Genomic DNA, 27,488 nt, shown 5'->3' with positions numbered 1-27,488 from the left:
GTCCAAAAAGCAGAAACATTCAACAACTTTGTTTTCTTTTTACTTCTTTTGCTTCTTCTCTCTAACTTCCGCGGTTTCAACACTGTTTTGCTACATCGAACTTGCTTAGCTGGTTTTTCTTTATTCCAATTTACTCCTAGATATTAATTAGTTCTATCTATCTAACTAGAATGTTTCAAAGTGTTATTTTTCAAACTGTGTGTTCGCGAGAAAAAGGGGCGTTGCGTGGCAGGGCGTGGCCGCTTCCAAACTGTATCAAACAACGGTTTTTTTTTGCGGTGCCAAATTTTACACAATTGTTCTGTCCGTCACGTCACGTCATCTGTGACCAGCCCGGAAATAGTTTACACGAGAAAGAGAGAGAGAGAGAGAGAGCAACGTGGGCGAGATTGCCTAGTCCTGCGGCCGGCCAAACAGCTTGTCCTTACCGCCAACCGCCGTTGCCGCCGCCGCCGGCGTCCGGTCCACGAGCAGTCGCTTCTGCACGGAACTACCGGATGACCACGCCGCCGCCGCCGGTGGCCGACGGTTGTTGAGCGCGGCTCAGTTGTGCACGGTCGCCGACGAATGCTGCATGTTGCGCTCAAACTCCTCCAGGCTCATCGCTTGGCCGATGTTGAGCGACGGCAGCTTACCGGCCGACGCCTGGGCGAGCAGTTCGGGCGAGAACCAACGCGCCAGCTGGTTGCTCGTCGGCGACAGACCGCCGTCGCGGCCGTAGTTGATGATGCCACCGGGTTGCGGTTGGCCGCCGCCGTGATGCTGCGACTGCTGCTGCTGCCGGAAGTTGGGCGGAAGTTGCTGCATGTGCTGGTTGCGGATGGCGCGTTGCTGTTGCTGCTGTTGGCGCTGGGCGAGCAGTTGCTGGAGCTGGGGGTTCATCTGCTGCTGCTGCTGGTTCTGCTGGGGTGGCGGCGGTTGCTGTTGCTGCTGCGGGTTGTTTGGAGGTTGTTGCTGTTGTTGCTGCTGCGGAGGAGGTTGGTGGGATCCGAGGATGGGGTTTCCGCTGCGGCTTTGTTGCTGCTGCTGGAACTGTTGCATTTGTTGCTGGAACTCCAGGTTGGACGCAAAGGACATCTGGGTGAGTGGGGACGGGTGGGGTGGCTGTTGTTGTTGCTGCTGTTGCGGGGGCTGCTGCTGGTTGGGTGGTTGCGGGGCGTTGTTTCCTCCTGGAAGGTGAAAAGAAAGCAGATCAGAGAAACGAATCAAAACAATACCGTCTATAATCACAAAAGACTTTTCATTTCCATACTGTTTTGACCTAGATGACTAGAGAAGAACCTAAGAGGTATCGACCCTTGGCCTGTGGTCTCTTTGGGAAACTTGTTCCAAATTTCATAAAGATCATAAAGATCCTAGAATTCATAAAGATCAAAAAATTAATGCATCCGTCACAGGTCAAAAAACAGTTGCTTTTCTCTAATCTCAATACATTTGCACAATTTTTCTCGTACAAACTTCAAGGACTTACAGGGAGGGGTTCTCGTGGTTAGATGGAGCTGAAATTGGGAATTTAACCTAGTGATGGGTCGATCTTTGATTTCAGGATTCAAGGAAAAACGGGTAAAATTTCATATTCTCTTGATAATTTCCTTTAAAATTTCTATTTCGGTGGAATGAGAAAGGCCACCGTTTGAAAACAATTTAAAGTTAATTCTTCCATGATGCCCGAACAAGCCATATGAACAGTTGTCCGAGACTGCGGTGCATGATGAATACTGGACTTGGTCGGTGACGAAAAATTACGAGGGGACCATCGATGGACAATATTTTCTGAGAAAATATAAAAATGAAAGTTGCTCGAATTTGCTTCCAATGATAAATATTAAATTCTCTTTTTAGTTATTAAAAACCTTAAAAAAAGGTTTTTTTTTCATTTACTGAACTTGATTTTTGCATCCAACAACCCCTCGGTCATTTCGGTTTGTTTTGGCTTTTTGACGTTTGTCAAAAAGTGGCTACGGCCCAGATAATAGGCGCTCAGTTAAGGAGCTATTACACTACGGCAAACAAACAAACTTGCACTTTTTGACAGTTTGCCTGCTTTGTTTGTTTGTCTGGATTTGTTCGTACAAACGTCAGCCTGCACACATTTTACAGTCATCCCTCATATTCGGAACAGTTTAAAGATCGACTCATGTTCAAAAAATCATAGAAAATCGATAATTGAATCTAATGATTCGCTTTTACCTTCATTTGAAAGCTTTTCTTGAGATCTTTCAAATGCTGTATCGAACAACTGCAAATTTTAACTTTTATATCAAGTTTTTGAAGAAAAACTTTGATCCTTGAAAACCACAAATTTGGAACACTTTTTTCTTACGGATGTAAACAAACTTTGATTCTCTCCAGGAGTACAAATTTTCTACAAAATAATGACTTCACACACTGGAACCAATGAAACTCAAGCTTAATACTGTTTTATAAATGGTCTGATAACTTTTTTGGTGAAAATATCTGTTAAATTCAGGTGTTCCACAATTGTGGGAGGCACAATAACATCCCACAATCATGGAACAGACAATTTGGAGGCAGTGTTTTGCAACTCTGAACAAAACAGTCTCGAAATGCATTTTTTTTTTATTCAAAAAGAACTCCTTTTGCTAGTGAAATAGCAAGAGAATGTCCAAATAAAGGTCCTAAAAATAGAAGGGTTGCCAGAAAAGATTCATTTGGCATGCTATTGACAAATTATCACAAAAGTGTTCCGAATTTGTGGGTGTTCCGAATATGTGGGATGCGAGTTTGCCGCAAACTGTCAAACACGAACAAGTGCGATTTTTTTTGCGGTAGTGTAATAGCTCCTTTACCGAACAAATACCGTATTTCAGAATGACAGAGCTCCTTGCGGTCTAATTACGGGGTTGTTGGACATTGTCTGGCCCCGCCTAAACATAGCAGCAAGCACCTCTCCAGAAGGATCCTCGATCTTTATTTGGACTTCCGATGCCCTCGGGTAATTCACGGGATCGGCGCATATTTAGTATGAGAAGATGACATAGGGACATGGCGTTACATGGTGCTGCCACCTGGTTTTTGTAAGTGCAAGAGTGGAAAAATGCTAAGTCGTCGTCTACAAATAGACGGCGTCATAAGAAAGTCGATAAAGTAGTCGGTTTGCTCTTACAAAACCCAATTTTCGATGTTTTGAATTTCCGGATTTTTGAATTTTATAATTTTCGAGCTATTTTTTTAGATTTTTTCATATTATAAAATGATTAATTTGCAATTTGGAATTAGAATCATTGTAAATTTAAGAGTTTTTTTTTATATTTTAAATTTTTGATAATTATTAGATTTTTTGTTCTTTGAATGTTAAAATATTTTATTTCATGAATTTTTGATACATAATTTTTAATTTTGTCAATCTCAGAATTTTCATAATTTTGAATTTGAATAATCGAGTACTCTCAAAATCAGAACTATCCCTCAAAAGGGTACTTTCTCTCCTTTTTTCTTCGATAAGAATACTTTCTATCCCTTTTTCGAGTTCACCCGGCGTCACCCTATTCAGAAGGGTACTTAAAATTAGTACAAATCCGGTACCCTTTCAAAGGGTGACGACGGGTGGACTTGAAAAAAGGATACTTTTTACTATGAGTGTACGAACCGTGTTTAATTTTTCAAATCCCAAAATTTTAGAAAAAAACCTTTTTTTTCAAATCTCTCAATTTTCTGTTTTATTTTTTTCAATAAATTTCAATTTTTTTATTTATGTCAAAAACTTTTAATTTGCAATTTTAAGTGTGTGACTTTATGAATTTTTATGTTTTGAATTTCAAAATTCTTGAATTTAATATGTTGTTTTTTTGAATTTTGAAAATTTTTGTATCTCAGAATTTTTATATGTTTGAATTTGAATAATCGAGAGCGAGCTTTTGTTAAAAAAACCTAAATTTTGAGAAGAAGTAAAAATTTTTGATTCAATTCGGAGTAAAATGTTGGCGAAAATTCAAATAATTGAGAGGAATCCCACAACTATTTAATTGCATTTTTTTATTTTTCAGAGTTTTTTTTTTAATTTTTTGAATAATTGTAAAATTATACATTTTTCGTAAAATTATACATTTAAATTTTGTATATTTTTTTTTCAATTTTTTAATGTCATGAATTCTTAATTTGCAATTATGGAGCTTTTTTGAAAAGGTCCAATAAACCAAAATTTAAGTTTTTGCTTTTTGGGTGTTTTTAATACCCCTGACTCAAGGCGGTTTCAAAAACATCCAAATAGCAAAAACTGGAAATTTGGTTTATTGGACCTTTTTTTTTAAAAAAAAACTCCAGATTTTTTGAATTTTTTAGTTTTTGAATTTTTAAAATTCATTCTTTTCGTTTTAGAAATTCTAAATTCTTGAATATTTAATTATGTTATGGGGAACAGCATCTAATTCCAGCGTGCCTCTAATGTTGGCAGGTCAGAACTTTGACATTCAATTAAAGCTAATTAAAAGCGTTTTCAACTGAAATCGAGTGATAAATAGCTCAATTAGAAGTGAGCAAGCAAGTTTCTATCAAAAGTTTTGAAAAATTAGTTGTTTGAATAGTGAAAATCTCCAAATTGAATCGAGTTAGGAGCGATTGCTTAAACTGCCAAACATACGAGAATTTTCCCCTACTTGAATTTTGAATGTTTTGATTCTTGAATTTTTAATCTCAGAATATCAATATTTTTGAATTTGAATCCCAAATTTTCTGAAAAATAAAAATTTCGTGATTCGATTATCCGGAGGGAAATTTTGTGGAGTGGATTTGAATAATTGGGTCCTAAAATGAAGCTTAAATTTGGGATATTATTGTTCAGAGCGATGAAGATTATTTTTTTGTGTAAAATGACCCTTTGTACGACCGCGAAGGATTTAAAATGAATTTTTAAATCAATTTTGAAAAATTAACTTCGCGATCCTTCTTGACAGATAAGGTCCTACTTGACAGCTCGTTCCAAGGGGACCATAGTTGGTCCATCGAAAAAATGTTGCCTAGTCAATTTATTTTTTGCATTAAAATGAAAAGAAGTGATCAGAAACGGTTTTTAATGGCGTTCTTAACCGATGTACATTAAAATTTACACAGGGTTTTAGGACCCAATTGAGTACAAACTGTATTTCTTCAAATCCCAGATTTTTGAATCTTTAATCTTTCTTTTAGCGTGACGTATTTTATGGATGAAGCCATTATCCGACGTTCGATCATCCGAAGGTTTGTATGGGACTTCGGATAATTGAAACAGCGGCCATTTTTTTTTTTCTATTTTCAAATTCAAAACATCAAATTTGAGTTTTGCGATCTCATTGAAGTTAAATTAGAATTTTTGATTGCCATTTAAATAAATAAATGCATTTTTTCCAGTGTATATAACCGCCATTTTGGCCGCCATCTTATATCTATAAATTCGAAATCATTTTAGAGTAGTTTATAAGCTTAAGTATGTTAAGCTCGACCATTAAAAAACAGCGGAAAAAATGTTTTTTTTCGTGGTTTTTAATCGAGTTTTGACTGTATGTATTAATTTTCTGAATTTTTAATTTTTTTAATTACATACATTTTTAAATTACATACATTTTACAGTCAAAATTTCGAATACGTGATTTTGTGAATTTTAGAGTTTAAGTAATTTTTTATTTTGTTTTTTTTTTTTTGTATTTTTGATTTTGTAAATCTAAGAATTTAAATATTTTTGAATCCGAATGATTTATTCGATTTTTATAAATTTGAAATTTGGAAAAAATAGAATTTTGTGATTCGATTATCCGGAGTGACATTAGAAATTAAAAATTCGATTATCCGGAGGACTAGAATTATTGACTACAAAATGTTTTATTTCAAATCCCTACATTTTTAGAAGTTTTAAATTTTTATTTCTTAAAATGTTTGAGACTAGAAATTTTTAAATTTTTGAATTATGGAATTTCCAATTAATTTTTTTCTAAGAATTTTATTAAATTCCTAAATTTTGAATTCGAAGTTTTGTATGTTGAATTCTTGAACTTTGAATATTTTAATTCTTGAATTTTTAAATCTCAAATTTTAATACATTTGAATTTGAATGATCGAGTACGAACTGTACAATTTTTTTTTTCGAACTGTATTTTTCCAAGTCTCTAAATTTTAAAATTTTTAAAATTTCCTTTTTTTCCAATTTTGAACTTTTGAATGTCTGATTTTAAAACTTTAGAGTTTTTGAATTGAATAAATTTTGAAATTTTCGAATTCTGTAATATTTCTGGAGTTTTGTTTGAAAAGGTCCAATAAACCAAATTTCCAGTTTTTGCTTTTTGGGTGAGCAGTTCTTGCACCTTCAACCCGCAACTCACCCTTCAGGATGGGCCTGCCCTGCGGTTTGGCCATCTGCGGCATCTGTTGCTGCTGCTGCTGCTGGCCCGGGTGCGGCTGCTTCAGGTTCCACGGAATGTTTCCACCGGGCATTCCCGGCTGCTGCTGCTGCTGATTTCCACCACGCGGCGGTCCCTGCGGGTGTCCCATCGGCGGCACTCCAATCGGATGGTGACCCATTCCCGGATGCGGCTGCTGCTGCTGGTGGGCAATCTGCGGCGGAGGTCCCTGCTGCTGATTTGGTGGCGGCAGCGGCGGATGCTGTCCCATGAGGGCACTTAGGTTGCGCTGCTGCTGCTGGGTCAGTGGATTGCTGAGGCCGAGATTGCCGAGGATATCGCCGCGACGTTCCTCCCGGTTGGCGACCGCTGCGTTGCTGACGGCCGTCGCCAGCTGTTCGTTCTCCTTTTCGGCGGTCATTTTGCGCAGCACCGAGGTCGGCGTGAAGGCCAGCGGAGTCGGGGACGAGGTGTGCTGGTGGGCGTGGTGCTGCTGCTGCTGCTGTTGGTGGGACTGGGGCTGGGGTTGCGGAGGTTGAGGTTGAGGAGGGAGAGGAGGTTGGTGCTGGTTCTTGGCCGGGGATGTGATGGAACCGATGACGGAGGGGGTCGTGATGGTGGAGGCAGGAATGTGGGGTGGCATTGGGCCGCCGTTGCTTGGGGGAAGTTGCTGCTGCTGTTGACTAGGGGCAGACGATGGAGGGTTGCCGGAAGGGGCCGAAGTCGTCGTTGTAGAGTTGCTGGGGGCGCTGGACGATGGCGCCGAGCCGGAGTCCGGTTGGTTGCTGGAATGAGGGAAAGCTTGAATTAGTTTTTGCGTCGACGATTGAAACATAGTCGTTATAAAGATTTTGCAGCTGTTTTTATAAAAAAAAATCAATTTGAACATTTTAATATAAAGAAATTGAAGTTTTGGATTGATTTTTGCTGCTTTGAAATTCCAAATCTATTCTAATTGTCGTTATTAATAATTTCAGTACATCCGAGAACACCCGAAAATGCATTTCAAAAATAAAAGCGGTCAGCCCTACTGCGTTGTGTTTCCCAAATATAGGATTCTGTGAACGGAACACATTTCACAGAATCTACACGGGAGGAGGGATGCGTGGACATACCGTACCAAACGCTCCGCTTTATTGCTGAAAATTTTAATATTCTAGATAGTTTTTTTTTAAATATTAAGCACTTGAGGATTTTTTGAATTTCGAATTGTAATACTTTCAGTGGGTCTGAGGAGTGAAATTGAAATTACAAAATTTTGAAAATTTACAGGAATTTAAAATTTTAAATATTAAAAAAACACTATTTCAAAATTTAAAAAAAAAATACAGGGACTTGAACAATTCAAAAACAGTTCGATACTCGATTATACAACGTTTAGACTATACCTCCTTTACGAAATTTTTATTTTTCCCAAAATTTGTGTCTTTTACCTAAAATATGACTCCAAAATGCTCCAGTTATTTGATTTTCTGTAATCTAAGATGGTTGCAAAAAGTGCAGCATTTAAGAATTTCTTGATCTTGAAATTTTTAAAACTTAAATTTGAATTTCAGAGCTTCAAAATTTTCGAGTCCAGGAGTTTTGAAATTTTAGAGTATTTCAAATTTATAATTAAATAATTTTAGAACTTCAAAATTGTAAAGGTTTTTAATCCTTTTTAATTTGAATTAAAAATTTCGCAATTCGAGTTCCAAATGTTTTGATGTTTTTAATCATTTAATTTAATCTAGATAAAAAAAATCATAAATTTAAAATTTCAAACATTCAATTTTAATAGTTCAAAAATTCAATGAGATAAAAATTTAAAAATCCCCCAAAAAAATAAGATTCAATCGTTTTTTCGATTTTCTATACACTGAAAATAAAAAATAGAGATTTTTACTTTAAAAATTCTCTGTAGCTTTTAATTTTTTAAATTCAGAAACATAACATTTCCTCAAATTTTAGAATCTTTAGAAGAAGAAATCCAACAATTTCCAAGCATTAACAAAATAGGCAAAATATTTTTTCGAGATAATAAATTGAAAAAAATTAATTTTAGACCAATTTTCTCTAAATTTTTAAATACAAATTTTCTATATTTTCTCACTAATTTTTTTAAATTTGCATAATTTTAATATTTTTAACACTTCGATTGAAATGTATCCGAAGTCCTCAAAAAAAAAGCTCGGAAAATGAAATCAAGAATAAAATTTGTCGTTGTCTTGTTTTGGGGTCTGAGCTCAAATATGACCCAAAAGTGCTCTAAAATGATTTGTAAATTTTAAATCTAAGATGGCGGCCAAAATGGCAGTGATGAAACATTGCATTTGGCCAAAATAACAAGCAATGATGCCAGATTATTTTATGGGATTTTCGCTTTTTTCTAGAAACCAATCTGTATTTGATCTGTATCATGACAATTTTTACTATCGACCTATTTAGCATCTGCAAAAAATCGCAATTCTTCGTATGTTACGCCATTTTCCTTAAAGGTGCTTCCAAAACTCGAGGCGTGGCGTCAGTATGGCGCTGCCTTCCCGTTTCACCTTAATAGAATTTCAAATGTTGTAAAATTCAAAGAATTAAAAGTTCAGAATCCCTTTGGGACCATCCAATCCCCTTTAATTTTTCTAAATTCAATTCAAACCTTTTTTGTTTCAGAGAATTTTGTCAATCTTAACCGGAAAGTAGGAAATGGCTGTCAGTTTTGAAAATCATTTTCATTTCAAAATCGGGTAGAGATTTTTTTTTAAATACGTGATTTATGCAACATTCATGCAAAACAAACTTTTCAAGGTTTGTGGCAAATCTTTTTTACTTTTTTTCCACCAGGGGTTTCGCGCTGTCGAATATTGTTAGTTTCAAGAACTTCTAAAAACGCTTCAAAGCTGAAATATTAAAAAAAAAATACATTTAAAATGAACGATTTTGAGGGGAGACTTCAACGCGCGACTTTGAACGAACAAGCGACGAACCGAGCTCTCGCTGTAATTTTTTGCTGATTTCGCTGCAATTTAAAACTTTTCCTCGCATTTTTGAAGCAAGCATTTTGCACAGTCCCCATTCGCCTCACGGATGCACAGAATAATGACAGAAGAGTGAATGAAGAGCCCTGTGCAAGAAGAGTCTCTCCGGAAGGGGACAAAGGATTGAGCGAGCTTTACCGGTACCCGTACTCGTTCGGTATTAATAACGCTCATCATCATCGTCATAACAACCGCAGGCAGGCAGGCTGCTGGATCGTAAAATTAAAAAAATCAAAATTTCAATACTTTTTCTTAATCTGAAAAAAAATAAGCTGAACATTTTTTTTTTTCAAAAATTGCAAATTAAGAAATGTCAACCTAACTTGTATGTAACTTTTTATGCTTTCAAGCTATTTTTCAATTTTAAATGTTTTAACATTTTAGATTGTCAATAATAAAATTTTAAGTTTATAAATTTGTTGCTATTTATATCTTTGTAAATCTTAAATAATTTTTGGTTGTCTTAAAATTTTGGGTCTCTAATATTTTTTTAATAACGTAAAGCTGGTATCAGACTATGACAAACAAATGAACAAACTCGCTTATTTCGTGTTTGACTGTTAGAAAACTTGCAAACAAGGCAAAATGTACGCATACATTTTTTTAGGGGCGAGTTTGCTTGTTCGTCACAGTCTAATACCTCCTTAAGGGCGCCATCCCAAACATGATCACTCACCGATTCTGCTGCTGTTGCTGCTGCTGCTCCTGGCGCTTGCGGTAGTTCTCCCGCTGTTCCTCCAGCTTCTTCCGGATGAGCGCGTTCTGCATGATGGACTGCGTGTGGAACTGGAGCTCGCGCGGCGACGGAATCCGCTGGGGCATTCCGCCGTTGGGCAGCGGCGACAGTCGCATCTGCTGCTTCGAGTGGTGCTGGAACAGCAGGTTGGCGCTGTTTGCCGCTGCGGCGGCGGCTGCCGCGGCCACCACCGGTGGGGTCGCTTGCGGGGGCAGGAGCGGCACTCCGCCCGGACCCGGCGACGGCTGGATGAGGATGTTTGGGGAGACGACGCGAGGGCTGGGGGTTCCGAGGGTTGCCAGGATTGAGGAGACGATTTCGCGGTGGTTTTGGGCGGTGGCTGGGTTGGCGAGCTGTTGCCACAGGTTGTGCTGGGACACTTCGCCGCGGGCGACGCCGTGCAGGAGGGCTTGCGCTTCCGGGCGTTTGAGGATCTCGGCCTGGCGGACGTCGTTGACGGAGGGTGGAAGGTGCTGCTGTTGCTGCATCTGGTTGAGGTGCAGCATTTTGTGGAGGAGTTCGTTCTGCTGCTGCTGCTGGTGCTGGTGGAGCATGTGGTGCGGGGGAGGTGCCTGGGGCGGCATGTGCGGAGGGGGGCCTTGCTGGTTTTCGGAGATTTGCGCGAGCAACTTCTTGAACGACTCCTGCTGCTGGTCGAGGTTGGAGGGCATTGGGCCGTTGCCGGGGCCGTTGCGTTCCGCGGACGGGGTTATCAACCGGGGGATTGGAGGGTTAACGGGTCCGTTGTTACCGCCGACGCCACCCGGCCGTCCGTTTGCATCGTCCTCGCGACGGAATCGGGCCTCCAACTCTTCAACGCTGTGGATCTGGCCGACGTTCGGGGCAACGGGGCCTCCGCTCGACACGCCGAGCAGCTGCTGAAGGTTGCGGTTCTGCATCTGCTGATGATGCTGCTGCTGCTGTTGTTGATGGTGTTGCTGCATCGAGGGATGACCGAGAAGTGGGTGCTGCTGTCCATGCGGCGGATGACCTCCCTGGTGGTGACCCTGGTGCTGCTCGCGCTGTTGCTGCTGCTGTTGCTTATCGCTGCGCTGGAAGAACTCCAACAGCGAGTTGCTGGAGTTGTTCGAGGTGCTCGCGGCCGGGGAAATCGGAGCAAAGTACTTGTTCGAGTTGGAGTCGGGAATGTTTTGGTGGTGAGGTTGATGCTGCTGCTGGGGATGGGGATGCTGGTGCGCGTGCGGTTCGTCGAGACCGGCCGAGGTGAAGTCGTTGATCATGTTGTTGATTTCGTCCTGCAGCGAGGAGCGACGACTGTCGAACAGGTTGGACTGGGGCGGCTTCTGCTGTTGCGATTGTTGCTGCTGCGGTTGAGCGGAATTTTCCTGCCGGAACCACTGCGAGAAGCGCGAACCGCCGCTGCTGCCAGTTTCCTTTGCTGGGAGGTCGGGCTGAAAAGAGAGAGAGTTACGGATTGATTAGTTGTTCAAAACCAACGAGCAATGCAAATCTTACGTAAAGCAAATTCGTCGGCAGCGCGTCCAGCTTGAGAAAGTCCTCAAAGTTGAAGTCGTCGTCGGGGGCGATCTTGGTGGTCGTTCCGGCACCACCACCACCGAGCGACATCGCGCCGGGGCCTGCCCCGGCACCGATCGGCCCAATCGCGTTCGATTTCACCGACGAGCCGTCGCTGGCGCCGTCTCCGGGCGTCCGATCTAACGATTCTCCGGCGGCCGCTGAGGCGGCCGGCGCCGCCAACGAATGGTTCGCGTTGGTCTTGTCCAGGTCGCCGTCGCCGGAGTTGTTGTTCCTATCGTTGGCGTCCGACGACGACTTGTCCTTGGCATCGTCCATTGGTTGATCTTTGTCCGACTTGTCGGGTTCGTCATCCGGCACGGGATCGTCGAATCCACGCAGCTCGATCGTGTCCGTCTGGCAGGTTGGCTCGCTGAACCACTCGGGTTCTTCGTCCCGGTGGTCGTACCGACCACCACGGCCGTGGTGACGGTCGTTGTACCGATTGTTGGAGTAGCCACCGTGCCGGTTGTCCCGATCGTCGTCGTTGTTGTTGTTGTTGGAGTATCGCGAGTTCATCCTCGAGCCACGGTTGTTGTCCTTGTTGTCGAAGCGATCGTAGTCTCGGTTCTGGGGTCGTCGCTCGTACCGATCTTCGCGGTCGCGCTCACGCTCGCGACGATCGTCCCGCTCGTCGTAGTTCTTCCCGCGGAACTCCTTCTCCCGGTCGGAACGATTCAGCCGGTCGGAATCTCGTGGTTCGCGAGCATCGCGAGAGTCTCTCGCGTCCCGCGAATCTCGCACCTCCCGCGGCTCTCGCCCACCTTCGCTACGGTCATTCCGGAAGCCCAGATTCCCGGACGCCCGGTAGTCGTTGCTCTCGGGAGCGTCCTTGTCCGGTCGGTAGTCCCAGGACACATCCCGTGACAGAATCCGCCCACTTCCAATGCGTCGCTCGCGAACTCCGCCCAGCAGATCCCGCTCGTTCCGCAGCAACCCACCGCCGATGGTCAACCCGGGACCGGTTCCGGTCGTGGGCGCCGCCGGCATCTGGCAGCCCATGTTGAAGTTGCGCCGCTGCGGCGAAAGCACAATCCCGTCCTCCTTCCGCAGCCGATCCTTCGGATCGCGCAAATCCATCCTCCTCGGACCACCCCCGTTACTTCCGGGACCTTCCCCACCGCCCCCATTACCAACCCGCTCACGATCACGATCACGCTCCCTCTCTCCCCGCTCCGCCCTCCCACCACCCCCCTTCCCATAGCTCCCACCCCCATTCCCCTGCGGATACTCCTCCTCCCCACCTTCCCCCGCCACCGGCTTCAGCAAACTCTGGAACATCTTCGCCCGCTTGTCCGTCACCGAGTCCCGTATGCACGGCGGACTCCTCCGCGACAGCTCCGTCCCACGCAGCCTCAGCAGCTGCTCCGCCGAATACCGCAACCTGGCTGCCATCTTCCCCCCTCCCAACTCACTCCCGGCCGGGGCCGTCGACGACAGGATGGCCGGATCCATCGCTTCCAGCTCGCTCCGCTCCGCGTCCCCCGCACCACCCTCCTGAAGGTGGTGATGTTGCTGCTGCTGCTGCGATGACGTAGAACCGTCACCACCTCCACCCCCACCACCGGAACCAGTTCCGTCCTCGGCGATGGACGGAGTTTGGCGCAGGGTCTCCAGCAGCATCGACGATTGCAGGTCCACATTGATGGCGGGCGTCGCGGGTTCCGACGACGACATGGCGGCCGCGGGCGGATTTCAAAGTGTGTCGGTCGGTTGCTGGCTTTGTCCAAGAGTTCAACCAGGAGAAAACAACCCACGGTTCGACGGACGACGAATTTCGATTTGCGTTTGCACTGTTGGAGAGAAGAAAAAATTTCGTTTTCACTTTGAGGTGATGAAGAGAGGGAGAGATAGAGAGAGATGGAGAGAGAGGGGACTCTTGCACACCAACACCAACATGCGCAAACATCAGTTTGATGTTTGACGTTTTGGTGCGAGTGGCGAGGTGAGTTGTGTTTGGAAGGTGTGCTGAATTTTGAGAGGATTTTTTTTTCAAAATTAGTTGGAGTTTTTTTTGAAAAGGTCCAATAAACCAAAATTTCAGTTTTTGCTTTTTGGGTGTTTTCAAAACCCCTGACTCAAGGCAAATCAAGATTTATTCTTGTGTTTTAGTTTAAAATGTTTATAGGACCGCTCTCAGAAAACCCATAACTTATATTACTATTAGTTTAATTTAAGACACTTTACCATAACTTATAGTAAATGAAGTAGAGTCTAGATATTAATTTAATATTTTGTAACAAATCTTTAAAACGATACATAAATGTTCTACAAATTTGTCATGCAGTGCAGACTCGATTATCAAAAGTTCTCGAAAAAATCCACTTTTTTGTATTGTTTTGTTTCGGGCCGTTGAGCTCGAATATGACCCCAAAAATGCTCAAAAGTGTTTTGGAAATGTTTCAATCTGAGATAGCCTTGATAAAATATTGATAAAGCATTTGATAATGCAACAAATAATCAGCTACCCAAGTTTGACTGAAATGGGATCGCCGAACTCTAATTTGATGTTAGAAGTAAGAAAATAAAAAAAATGCTCAAAAACTAATCGTCCATTATCTGAAATTCTAAAGTAAATTAGAGTGGTACGATATGCAGCACAGCAATTTTCTGGTCACAATCAGGCCTCCGCAAAGTATTTCAATGGGATTTGTATGGAAAACAACTTTTTTTCTTATTTGATTTTTTTAATGTTCATTTTTGTCTTCTGCTAAAACGCTTAACCAAACCACGATTCATATTTGTACCAATTGAAAAACTAACATAATAGCCATCAAAATGAGAAAATTTGTTAAATCTTGCTTGGCAAAATATAAAGGGTGCTCAAAACTTGTCAAAAATGTAAAATGTTTTAGACCCGTTTTGAGGAAGCTGTATTTTTGGCAAGGTTAAGCAGGAGCAAGATAGTACCACACAGAAAAATTTAAATTTCAACAAATCAAGGTTTTGTTTTTAAATTGTTGCTTTCTGAGTGTTTTTGAAATCGCTTTGAGAGGAGTATTCAAATACATCCAAAACTCAAAAAAAGTTTTTTTTATTCTTGTAATTTAAGACGCCGGCATTGGAATATTGTAACATTTTTGTAATGTATAAAGAAACTAGGGGAAATTTTCTTTTGTTTGGCAGGTTAAGCACTCCCTCCTAATTCCGTCCAATTTACTCATTTTCACTATTTAAACAACTAATTTTGCACAACTTTTAATAAAAACTTGCTTGCTCACTTCTTATTGAGCTAATTATCACTCGATTTCAGTTGAAAACGCTTTTTATGAGCTGTAATTAGATGTCAAAGTGCTGATATGGCAACATGAGAGGCATGCTGGAATTAGATGCTGTTCCCCTAACAGGTCAAATTCAATAAATTTGGTGCCATCGAATAAAAATTTTACTTTTAAAAAACATGTTTTTAAATGATTCTATTATCCGTAGTCATGAGTTCATCTCTTGTGTAAACAAACAAATCGACGCCAACATTTCAAAAAGCATCATGTACAAACCATGCGTTTTGAGAAAAACGCATTTGAATGTTGAGCATCCATTTTCAATTCCCATTTTAATATAAAAGCGAAATAAGATGTTCTAATGATAACAAACGATGAAAAACGTTGCTTTTGTTGATACTTGATCATCCATATTCAATAAAACATTATTTCCGTAATTTTATTTGAGAAAAACAAACATAAATTCTTTTGAAATCACCAACGTCGATATCACCCTGCTGTCACTGAGGGGGGCGCTTTGTTATGATTCGTTTTTCTTCGCCGAATGTACATGGCGCTTTTTTCATGTTGCTTTTTTTTCGTCACGAGGTTTATGTAGCCTTTTGTTTGACAGATTGACAGGGCTATATAAACAAGGACTGCTGATGGCAGAGATTTTGTTTATGTTACTTTATTTAAAATCATGATTAAACAGACTTTACTGAAGTAACTTTTGCTCATTTTTGGTGGAGAGGTAGCTTATTAGAAGTACTTTCAGAATATACAATAACCCAGAAAGTGTCAAAATGTACATGATGCCTTTTGAAATGTTACCGTCGAGATGTTGAAAATTTCATCCAAATCAGAGCACCTCGATACGACCAGTGACACACTGATCTACAAAAATTAACAAAAATGACCCATTAGGGCGACAAGAAAATTTTTTTTTTGAAAATCTTAAGAGTTTTGATTTTACACTCAAACTCTGATGGTTTGACACCAACTGTAGTCAAACGAACGGGGTCACTTTTTAGTTTGACACTCCTTTTACACGGAGTTCACACACACTACTAAACATTTGTTTTGATAGTGTGCATGAGCGCAGTGTAAAAAGTGACAGTTTGGCACTTTTTAGTTTGACGACCAACCAACGAGGTACAAACTAAAAAAGTGCCAAACAAAAATGTGACCAACCAGGGTTGAGTGTATGAGTAAAAAAAGGTGCAGGTGGTTATGTTACACATGACCAGTATGACAAAGAACTTTGCAAGATGATTGTTGAAATTTTCGATAAGAATGTCCGGTCCAAATTTCCCCATGATTCCCTTATAATTACATAAGACAACTCTTTTGTGAATAGTTTTAAGACATAATATCAACGTCCTATCGAACTAAGGGGACGGAAATTGCAAATGGAGCTGCAATAGAAATCAAGGTGAAATCAATCGACTTTCCCTTACCACTCGAAAGTTATCAAGATGCGGAAATGTTTGTTTATTTGTTTATTTGTTTAACACCAACAGGCACCACATGCCCAAATGGTGTGCTTAAAACTAAGTACATGTACACAAATTATCGCCTAAAAAACAATAAAAACTTATTTTTGATGACGTCACGGGACAGATTAAAATCGAACAAAGAAGCTACAAAATTGAATGCTCTGTGTAGTCCCGTCAACGCGCTATGCATAGCATAGTTCGTCCGGCGAACAGGAACACGCAAGAACGGAGTGTTACGAAGCGTTCGAAGCGGGGCCATAATGTCTAGTCCTCGAAGAATGGCTGGGCACTGCAATCTAGAAGTCAGAGCGTCGGAGATTACGAGTGCACGGCTGACATTTCTACGCACTGCTAAGGTGTCAAGGTTGATCAGTTTACAGCGGCTTTCGTAACTAGGCAGATGAAATGGATCCCGCCAGGGAGTCGACGGAGCGCGAACCGGATAAATCTTCGCTGCACACTCTCAATCCGCACCGCACTGTTTTCGTAGTAGGGGCTCCATACGGCAGAACAATACTCCAGCGTTGAACGGACCAAAGCGCAGTACAGAGCCTTCAAACAGTAGACATCTGTAAAACCTTTTGCTGCACGGAAGATGAAGCCGAGCTGTCGCGAGGCTTTGGAAATCATGTATGATATGTGCTGCTTGTATGTGAGTTCCGTGTCAAGAAGCACGCCGAGGTCCTTGACACAGTTCTCCCGGGAATTAATGTGCCGCAGATCTGGTAGTCAAACTTGATTGGGTTGCGTTTCTTGGAGAAGGTGATGACAGAGCACTTGGTGGGGTTGACGACCATTCGATTTGTTTCACACCAGTCCGCGAAGATGTTCAGATCCTGTTGGAGGGCTTGAGCGTCGGCTGCATTATTCACTTGACAGTAGATCTTCATGTCGTCTGCGTAGGACAGACGCGGTCCAGAGAGGGAGTGGTTGCAGTCGTTGTAGTATAGAAGGAAGACGAGTGGTCCGAGATGACTTCCTGTGCGATACCTGAAAAGGCCATCAAGGCAGCCGACAAGCAGTCTCCAATCTTGACGTTGATTTTCCGGTCGGCCAGATAGGACTGGAACCAACTGAGGAGAGTCCCGCCGATTCCCATCCTTTCCAGTTTTGCGATCGCAATAGCGTGATTCAGCTTGTCGAACGCTGCCGACAGGTCGGTGTACACCGCGTCGGTTTGCGATCTGGCGGTGAAGCTGTCGGTCACGAACGTCGTAAACGTGAGTAGATTCGTCGTTGTTGACCGCGATGGCATAAACCCGTGCTGGTCCTCGCTGATCAGGTTTTTGCAGAAGAAGAAAACTGGAGCCATGACCGCTAGCTCGAAAAGTTTCGAGACGGCGCACAGTGCTGATATTCCACGATAGTTGTCCACGTTCCGTTTATCACCTTTCTTGTGTACCGGAAACATGAAGGCGTGCTTCCAGAGCTTCGGAAATGATCCAATAGAGAGGGATAGATTGAAGAGGAGATAGAGAGGCTCCAGGAGCCCGTCGATGCATTTTTCAGGACAATCGATGGAACTCCGTCCGGGCCTGTCGTTGGATATCTTGAGCTTGGCTACGGCTTCCAGAATCTTGGAGCGATCGATTCTAATGCTGTTCAGACCCAGACCGTTTGTTGGGACGTTGCTGGCGGCGGCGGTGACTTGTTCTGGTTGCAGGTCCTCTAGCGTAAACACGCTCGAAAATTTCTCGGCGAACAGCTGGCAGATCTCCTCCGTATTCGATGCTGTTTCATCTCCTAGGAACATAGATGACGGTAACCCGATTTCTTTCCGCTGCTCGTTGATGTACTTCCAAAATCCTTTCGGGTTAGACTTGAGTTTCTTCTGGGTACGTACTTCGTGATCGGCATGACACTGTCTACTCATCCTTTTGTAGCAGCTGTTGAGTCGCACGTAATAGTTGTGCAAAGGTAACGTCCGATGTTTGGAGAATTTTTCAGTGCCGACCTCTTTGCAGCTTTGACTCTCCTAAGCTCGCTAGTTTGCCATGGAACACGAGCGTTCGTAACAGGTTTCTTAGGTACGTGCCTGTCGATGGCGTAGCTAAGAATGTTGGTAAAGGTCTGTACGGCCTCGTCGAGATTATCCTTGTCAAGTGTGTTCTCCCAATCAATGCTTTGCAGGAGCTCTAACATGCTGGGAACGTCTAAATTGCGATAGTCATAGCGGACTTCACAAACAACTGGCGTGTGCTCGGTGGCCAAACGGACCGGCAGGGACAGCAGCAGCGGCGGATGATGCCGGACATCCTTAACTAGCGGTGCCGGAGCGATGACTAGCGGGGGTGCGGTATCTGGGCAGCTGACAAAGCAGAGGTCCAACACCACGTTGTTTTCGTTCGGGAAAGAGTTGATCTGTTGAAGCAAGGAGCTGGAATAGCTGTCCAGAAACTCCGTCACGTGCGCGGCCTGGGTTGAAAGCGCAGAGTCGGCATACAGAAAACCATCGCCGCTGGGACGCCAGATCAATCCTGGCAGGTTGAAATCTCCGAGGACGATGAGTTCATCGTAGGGGCGGGCCATGGCAGAGACGGCCAAAACAGAAGCTGCGTTGATTTCAAACACATTTGCACTGCTGGTTTGATCGGGGGGGATGTACGCAGCGCAGATGAAGACAGTATGGTCATCGAGATCGATGGCGACCCATACTTGCTCGGCACACTTCCATTCATCGGACACAACAATTCGCGCTCGAAGTCCGTGACGAACCGCGATAGCAACGCCCCCGCCATCTCTCTTCTGGCTGTTGACGAACTGCTCGCGATCACCCCTGAAGACCTCGTAGCCGTTCCCGAAAACTTGAGTGGACAGTGTGCTGGCCTTTAACCAGGTCTCCGTTACTGCGATAACATCATATGAGACGGCGGAGCATGCGAGACAGTACTCCAGAGCTCGTGTGTTCATGCCACCGACGTTCTGGTAGTAGATGTTCAGCGACTCGTTACACGGCAATCGCGACTTTTGGCCTCGTCCCGGACGCCTTAAGGGAGTGGCACTGGAAACTGGATATGCATCAGGAGGGGAAGGGCTCAGACGGTGTGCGTACTTGCCTGACTGTGACGACTGGAAGACCCCGACTCTACTTCCGGCAGCAGGATCGGGATGACTAAGATGAACGCTGGCTGCGGACTGCGCGACTGTACCGGAGAGAGTCGGGGCTTCCACGGTACTTTGGGTCGTGCATCCCGATGTCCAACATGCCGTGGGCTGCGGCGGTGCAGCAGCTCGTAGGTCGCCGTCGGGATTGTGTCGGCTCAAGCAGCTTGAAGGAGTAGCACTGGAAACCGGATATGCATCAGGAGGGGAAGGGCTCAGACGGTGTGCGTACTTGCCTGACTGTGACGACTGGAAGACCCCGACTCTACTTCCGACAGCAGGATCGGGATGACTAAGATGAACGCTGGCTGCGGACTGCGCGACTGTGCCGGAGAGAGTCGGGGCTTCCTCGGTACTTTGGGTCGTGCATCCCGATGTCCAACATGCCGTGGGCTGCGGCGGTGCAGCAGCTCGTAGGTCGCCGTCGGGATTGTGTCGGCTCAAGCAGCTTGAGGGAGTAGCACTGGAAACCGGATATGCATCAGGAGGGGAAGGGCTCAGACGGTGTGCGTACTTGCCTGACTGTGACGACTGGAAGACCCCGACTCTACTTCCGGCAGCAGGATCGGGATGACTAAGATGAACGCTGGCTGCGGACTGCGCGACTGTGCCGGAGAGAGTCGGGGCTTCCTCGGTACTTTGGGTCGTGCATCCCGATGTCAAGCGGCAGCCGAATACTGGAGCTAGTGATCCATTGGGGCCGGCGCCCCGTCTGAGTTCCCGAGCGGGGTGTCAAAAACGGTTCAACGTCGCGATTGTCAGGATTGGGGCTGGCAGAACCTGATGGTGTGAGAGTGATCGGTATGGTCGCGAGAGACAGCATTGGTTTTTTTGCCCGTTGTCCATCACCATTGCTCGGCGAAGAAGATTTTCGTTGCAGGTCCTCAAATTCTCTAAAGCCGCAGTTGCCAGGCCAGATTGCTGGGTTTAGAATCGCCGCCTTGTGTCCAAGATTCACCGCGACTTTGAACGAGATGAACGGTAGAGTTAGCGGATCGACCCTTTTGACCAATGCGGTCACTTGAACCAGTTCGTTCTGACCGATGGCATTTTTCACGAGTCCTTCCACTTGTGTAGCAGTCGTGTGGTTGGCGAAGCGTGTCACGTACAGCCGGAACAGACTTTCTTCTGGGGGGATGCAAGTGACACTTGCACTCGCTACTTCGTTCGTCCCAAACACCAAGGGCTTCGGCGGAACAGGATTGGAGTCACGGGTACGTTTCGGAGTAGGCTTATTCCTTGGCGTACCTAATTTATTGGCAGTTGGTGTTAGGCTGCTGACGCGCTTGGAGAGCAGCAGCAGCTGCTTCCCATTCTCAGTGATCAGGTCCCGCAGCTCGGAGTTTTTGCGGTCTTGTTCATCCTGCATGTGGTCGACCACATCGCCGACGGACTCCATTACGGTGCGGAAACGAGCCACCTTCATCAGCTTCGAACACTCGTCGCACATCCAAAACATATTGAAGCATTCGTTGATGATCTTCAGGAACGAGGTGTTCATCTTCAAGCTGCCCGTCTTGGTACAGCGCATATGTACGACCCTTCGCAGAAGCCCATGCACTTAACGAACGGCTCCTCATCCTTGACCTGTTTGGCGCAGTAATCGCAAGCAGAAGCCATGTCCAAAATTTCGGCAAATAATTTGTGCAGCCGCAACCAATAAACACCACCGGTAGAGATGCCCTTAACGACGATGTTGTGTTGGAGGTTCACTCAACGGAGTAAAAACACGCAGGTTTCAACCAGTAACCAGGCCACGGGAACCGACCGTTCGACACTTTCCGGGATTGGTGGTTAGCGTAAACGGACCGCACAACGCGAATAAACTTCGGAAACTTGCGCAAAACACACGTAAAATCGCAAAAAATATCAGCGCTATCGCAAACGTAAACAATCGCCGTAGACGTAGACACGGAGAAAAAAGCATTGCCACACTAAGCCGTTCGACCAATTCTCATCACTTTTGCCGTTTCTGCTATTAAATCAACATTTTCAGATGTTTCAACAATGGAGAGTTGCTTGCTCACTTTTATTTGAGCTATTTATTACTTTGGAACAGTCAAAAACACTTTATATAAGCTGTAATTCATGATCAAAGTGCTGATAGGCCGATAATAGAAATAGGCTGAGAAAGGGTATAGTTCCCTTAGTTATTCTATATTTCCAGAAACAGAATTTTGCCGCGGCACAATAAAAAGGCAATCGCAGTAATCGATTTATTACTTCCTGCGTAAAATAAGCGATCTAATCTAATCTAATATAACACAAACGCAGCCAGTCCGATGAAAGCATGCTGGAAAGTCTTGTGATTAGATTACGCCCCAAGCACTTTTCTTGTCAATATTAATAATTGCAGTACATCCGAGAACACCCGAAAATGAATTGCAAAAATTAAAGCGGCCAGCCCTACTGCGTTGTGTTTACCGCAGAGAGGATTCTGTGAACGGATCACATTTCACAGAATCTACAGGAGGAAGGATGCGTGGACATACCGTACCAAACGCTCCGAATCAGTTGGGGTTGGGTGTGTAAGTGTAAATTTGGCAAATAATGGGATTCGTGGAAATGGACAAATGGGGATTGGGAAAATGGAAATGGAGAAGGGGTAGGAAAGATATTTCATTTAATCAATAGAATATAATTTGTATTAGTATGGTATGAAAAAAAAAACATGCAAAAAATTAAGGAAAGATCTCACCAAAACCTGGATATCTTCAATAAGCAGCTTCAATCTTCATTTTCCTGCAACCGGAATTTGACACAGCCTGACGTCACCTCCTCTGGGTTCTTGATAGTTTTCGGTCGACGAACCGAATCAAATAGAATCTGCTTCCATTTAGGGGCTGTTTAAGTGAAGGCTCCGCAGGTTGCAAACAGCTTCTGGCTTTGCCGGAAAGGCTGGAACCATCAGGAAATCTTCACCGTTCCGCCATACGAAAAGGTTCACGGAGAGCTTCACTTTTGTCTTCAGCCACAGAAAGATTCTCTTACAGAATAAAGTCAACCGAAGAACAAATCCGAAACCGTCGTGGAATTTTGTAACAATTGACCAAAAGATGCCAACGAGAAATAACTTGAAAAAAAAAAAAAAAACCGAAAGAAACGTCAAATTTACGGCAGCGAAAAAATTTTACGTCCAAACTCGCCCATGGCTACTTCGATCCTCCATCCTTCCTGCGTAAAATAAGCGATTTATTTTAACTGCGTAACTTCAGATAATGGTCAGATGCATGTGCAGTATCAAAAACCATAAAGTTTGATACCCATATTGCCCTAACTCTTATGGTTCGGCAAATGTCCCCTCATCGGAACATCTGCGGGGCCTCCGGCCACTCCGGATTGTGGCCAATACTTCCGAAATTTCAAATTTCATGTCCAGTATCAAAACCATAAAGTTTGATACCCATATTGCCCCAACTCTTTTGGTTCGGGAAATGTCCCCTTCGGAACATCCGCGGGGCCTCCGGCCACTCCGGATTGCGGTCACGACTGCCGAAATGTTAAATTTCATGTCAAGTATCAAAACCATAAACTTTATCGCAACCACAACCAACTTGACCCAAAGGGAACTGGTTCTCGATCAACACGGAGACCCCTTCTTGATGCCGTTAACCGGAGCCTTCCGGGATCAGCAGCTTGACCACATCGGTCCCTAACGTTCTTCCTTGATGGCCTGCAGCGACAATCCGTCCCGTTCCTGCGACGGCCCGAGCCATTTCGGCGACCTCTCCACGTCGTTGACCGGGGGAAATTTCTGCTGTCCCTTCCGATTCTGCAACTGCCACTCGATGTTGACTCCTCGGCTGACAGAAAATTATGAGCTTGAGTGGAGATGATTTTAGATACATCAATCTCACGTCTCTCGGAGAGGATGATCGGGAAAGGTTTGTTCAACCAATCAGCGTGAAGGAAAAGGAGGGGAAGTCTGCGAAGAGGGGAAATCGCCACGTAACGATTTCGCTCCGCAAAAATTGGGTTCCGATCTTTTTATTCATTCTCTTTACACATACTACACACCACCTAGAGCACCAAACAGTGCGTTGCAAGTGTATTTGTAGCAAAAAAGCGCCATCGACTGTGGATTTGCTCGTGTGTGTGTGTGTGTGTGTGTGTGTGTGTGTGTGTGTGTGTAGTAAACCACACTAAAATTGTGTTCGCGGAACCACACTAATATCGAAAATCGATTTTCCCCAAGATCGATCGGATGAGCAAACTCGTGAAGGGTAGTTGCACGGCAGAAACCAGGCGCACACAAATGAAGCTCCCCAGCCCGCGTTTGTGTGTATGCGTTGATAATTTGGTGCTCTTTCAAGCCCCAAACTTGCCACTCGATTTCCCTTCCGCACACACAAACACTCACTACCGTACCCAACCAGATTTTTAAAGAATACTCTTTCGTGTGAATTGGCCCTGAAAAGGGCCATTTTAACGTCTATGACGATAATAAAACCATGCGATGATGACACTCCAAGTTGCCGGCAATTTTCCCTCCCGCGCCTGCTCTGCCTCTCTTTCCAATTTTTCAATTCTCTCCTTCCTCTCGGCGGCTCTGCTGTGCTGCTGCTGCTTCTCGATCCTCCTCGTGCAAAGCTTCGGACTCGTTTGAGCTTCAACCGGCGGCACGGCGCTCTTTTATAACCTCGCTTGGCTGTGACGGCTCGACGCTTTCGAAGCAGTGGCAGAGAGCAAAATTTGCTAAGTGCTAGATACTTGAATCTGATTAATGTGTTCGGGAAAGGTTGCGCTCAACCAATCAGCGACCGGGATTTTCCGGTCTGAATTTTTATTTTTCATCTTAACTTTTGAGTACTTTAACAAAGTTTTATCAACTTTGTGAGGTAGTCTACTTGCAATTTAAGACTTCCCCTTTCGTTTGGTGGATAAAGCATGCAGATTACTTGAATTGGGTGGAAGATATAAGCGTTTAAACGATTACACAAATCGTTACAATTTCGCTTCGCGAAATTTTGGATTGACACCCGTAGACAGTGCCCTTAGGACAAAGTTCTTTGTCAAAATGTGTAACAGTGCAAAGTTTGAGCCAAATCGGTTAAAGTTCAAGGGGGCAGTTCGTTAAAGTTCATATCGAAAAGTTCGCAAAAATGTATGAGGAAAAGCAAAAATTTCAAAATTCCACCAAAAGGTGGCATTAACTCTTTCGAATTATTGTTAAATGTTAGAATCTCATGTAAAATTGTATGCCAAACTACTTTGTCCAAGACCGCAAAACGATTCGAGATACCCCTGACGAGTTATAAGCGATTTAAAGAGGACGTTTTTGTATGGAAAGACTTTAACGATCTACAGAAATCCTTAAACTTTAATCGATTTAGTTCAAAATTGGCACAGCTACTAAGTTTTGTCTAAAAAACTGAGTCAGGGAGGTTGTTTTTTATTGTTTTTATTGGCGCATTAAAGGTGCCCAGAATGTGTTTTTTTTCCAAACTTCACTCCACAAGCTGAATATTGTTCCTTGAGCTATTTTAGGACTCTGGACCAAATAGAGTAAAATCGGTCAGCCTATACTCATTGATACTCGAAGGTGAAGTTTGTATGGGAAAATCGGGAAAAAGCATGAAAAATCAAATTTTCTTATGGTTTGGTTTACACGGAGCGCTACATCCAAATATTCCCAAAAAAAATATTCGAATTCAAATACATTGAAGAATGTTTTTTTGATATGAAAAATGTTTTTCTCACTTCAGGCTCAAGGGTTATTCTCAAAACTGGCACAAATCGTCTCTAACATTTAAAAAAAACATCATAAACATAGGTTTTGCGTGAGCGACGAAATGCTTAAAATAATCAAAAAAAAGTTCTCCGCTTGTGGAGCAGGAGTTCATGTTTGCTAGGCACCCTACTGCGCATATATATCGAGGGGAAGCATGAACTTCAGGATCTCTAGAAATGCGTTATTTTTTTTTTCAAAAAATATTTAGACTGGGCTGAAAGAGTTTTCTCCATAGTTTGTATGGAGAATTAGGGAGGTTCGTCGCTCATGCATACAACCCAGAAATTGCATGCAGTATGTACCTACAAATCGCACTTATTCTCTATAGAAACCTTGAAGAAAAAATAAAATTCTGAAATTACTTGCCATGATTTCTTTATTTTAATGAAAAAGTGTTGATAAATGCATTATACACCAGTACAGTTCTGATTTTTTTTTGACATTTACATAAGGTGTGAGAGGGATACACTCAATGTTTACAAATTTTGTTTATACGACCTAACAAAAAATATTATTGATTTTCAAAAAAAAAAGTTTTTAAGAAAATTTATTTAGCGCGAAAAAAAAACCTTTTTGTGGTGCTAAATTTTTAAAGTACAGCACCCTACTTGCACTATAAAATTTCACAATAGAGTCCTAAAGCCCTACCTCAATTTTTATGTACAAAGTTAAAAAAAAACACGATTAAAAACCATTTCTGATCACTATTTTCAATTTAATGCTAAAAATTAAATTAACAAGACAACATTTTTTCTATGGTCCCCTTGGAACGAGCTGTCAAGAAGGAACTTTTCTGTCAAGAAGGGCCGAAAAATTATATTTTTAGATTGTATTAAAATCCATTTTAAATCTTTTGCGGTCGCACAAAGCGTCTTTGTACTCAGAAATATAATTTCAATAATATACAAATGATATCACAAATTTAAGCTTCATTTTAAGACCCAATTATTAAAATTAAGATAGTTTTGAACTGTTTCCATCATACTTAAAATGATTATAACCGCAAGAAAATGCATTTAAATTTGTTTATAATCGGTTGTACGTTTAATTGTTTTTTTTTTTTTTAGTTTTTCGCAAATATATTTTCATGCTTCCTGGCTTAAAAAGCCAATCATGAAGCGGGAGTAATGTAAGCTTGTTTTTTATGTTTTTAAAGATTGAATTTCTAAAATTTTGATTGTTTGTTTTTAATATTAAAATATTTTTTTTCTAATTTTTGAGGTTCTGAACTTCAAAACAATAATCTGAATGTTTGAATTTTAATATGATAGAATCATTTAATTTATGCATTATTCATTAAAATACTTTGTTAAAATGTTATTGAAATTTCGATTAACAAAAAGCAAAAAATGATAGTTTACATCACCGCAAAATTCAGCACACCCTTTTGCAATCTTGCCTACCTTGCCGAACTGTTACGCAGAGTTTACACGCACACTAAACTGTCACACTGCACTTTCTTCTCGCTTCTTTCCCTCTCTTTCTCACACACTTGCGAATAAAAAAAAAACGTTCGTTCCCCCTTTCCCCTTCTTCACTCGGCCGTCCCCGTCGTCTGTCCGTTTGGCTCTGAGAGAGGTTTGAGGAACAAGAAAAAATCCAAGTTGGCCTGACCAGAAGGCGAAAGTCGGAACTGTGTCCGGGACGTTTTTCGGGTCCAAACCCGCGCGACGGCCTCGGAAAACACCGGAAACGACACGGCACCGTACGAAACTAGCGATTGCGACACTGCTGGCCAAGGACGGGACCCGTTTGCGCACCGAATTTCCGGGAACTTTCTTCCGTAGACAAAAACTTAAAACCGAGCAGCCATTAATGGTTGCAAGACGAAGCAAGGCGGTTGTACGAACTAGCGAGAGCAGGTAAGGTGTGCTGGACGGTGCGCTGGTGTGCGTGTTGATGCGTCATTGCTGTCGAGAATGAAGGGGGGCGTCCATAAATGACACGGTTGTTTTTTCAAATAAATAACTTGAATGTTTGATAAATGTATACTAAATATATAGGATTTTTGTCCAGATTTCTGCCCACGTTTCTGCCTATAATTAATATACAAAAACAAAATACAATTCAGACTCCGAATCCTCGATTATTTTGAGTTCAATTATCTGAAGGTTATCCGGGAAACGGAAGTAAATTTCCAAAACCGGTTTGGAACATCATATAGTGTTTGTTAAGTTTAAAAAAAACGTCATCATTAACTTTTTTTTAACAAATTGGTCGTTGTCAAAAAAATAGCACTCAAGCAACGATTATGGTCCTAAAATTGTGTTTAGATTGCTTATTAAATTGAACACTACTATTAAGCTTTTATCATCGAAGCACAATGGAGCACTTCCATTCGAGC

The 27,488-nt window shown here is 43.0% G+C and overlaps 2 protein-coding genes across 2 annotated transcripts; both read right to left on the bottom strand.

The window, feature by feature from the left end:
- Positions 1–220: 220 nt before the first annotated feature.
- On the bottom strand, positions 221–26,987 carry LOC6049814 (ataxin-2 homolog). Its single transcript, XM_038266522.1, has 5 exons — positions 26,548–26,987; positions 11,553–13,405; positions 10,017–11,488; positions 6,312–7,114; positions 221–1,169 (listed from the first exon to the last, which is right to left on the bottom strand). Exons 2-5 carry the CDS (start codon positions 13,287–13,289, stop codon positions 544–546), a joined length of 4,638 nt encoding a protein of 1,545 aa, XP_038122450.1. The 5' UTR covers positions 13,290–13,405; positions 26,548–26,987; the 3' UTR covers positions 221–543.
- On the bottom strand, positions 18,181–20,128 carry LOC119771121. Its single transcript, XM_038266520.1, has 2 exons — positions 20,072–20,128; positions 18,181–19,789 (listed from the first exon to the last, which is right to left on the bottom strand). The coding sequence occupies exon 2, from the start codon at positions 19,219–19,221 to the stop codon at positions 18,181–18,183; it is 1,041 nt and encodes a 346-aa protein (XP_038122448.1). The 5' UTR covers positions 19,222–19,789; positions 20,072–20,128.
- Positions 26,988–27,488: the final 501 nt, after the last annotated feature.

Source organism: Culex quinquefasciatus, chromosome 1, assembly GCF_015732765.1.
Source record: "Culex quinquefasciatus strain JHB chromosome 1, VPISU_Cqui_1.0_pri_paternal, whole genome shotgun sequence".
Lineage (NCBI taxonomy): Eukaryota > Metazoa > Arthropoda > Insecta > Diptera > Culicidae > Culex > Culex quinquefasciatus.
Note: the sequence above shows the minus strand (reverse complement) of the source record. Positions and strands in the feature narration are given on the sequence as shown.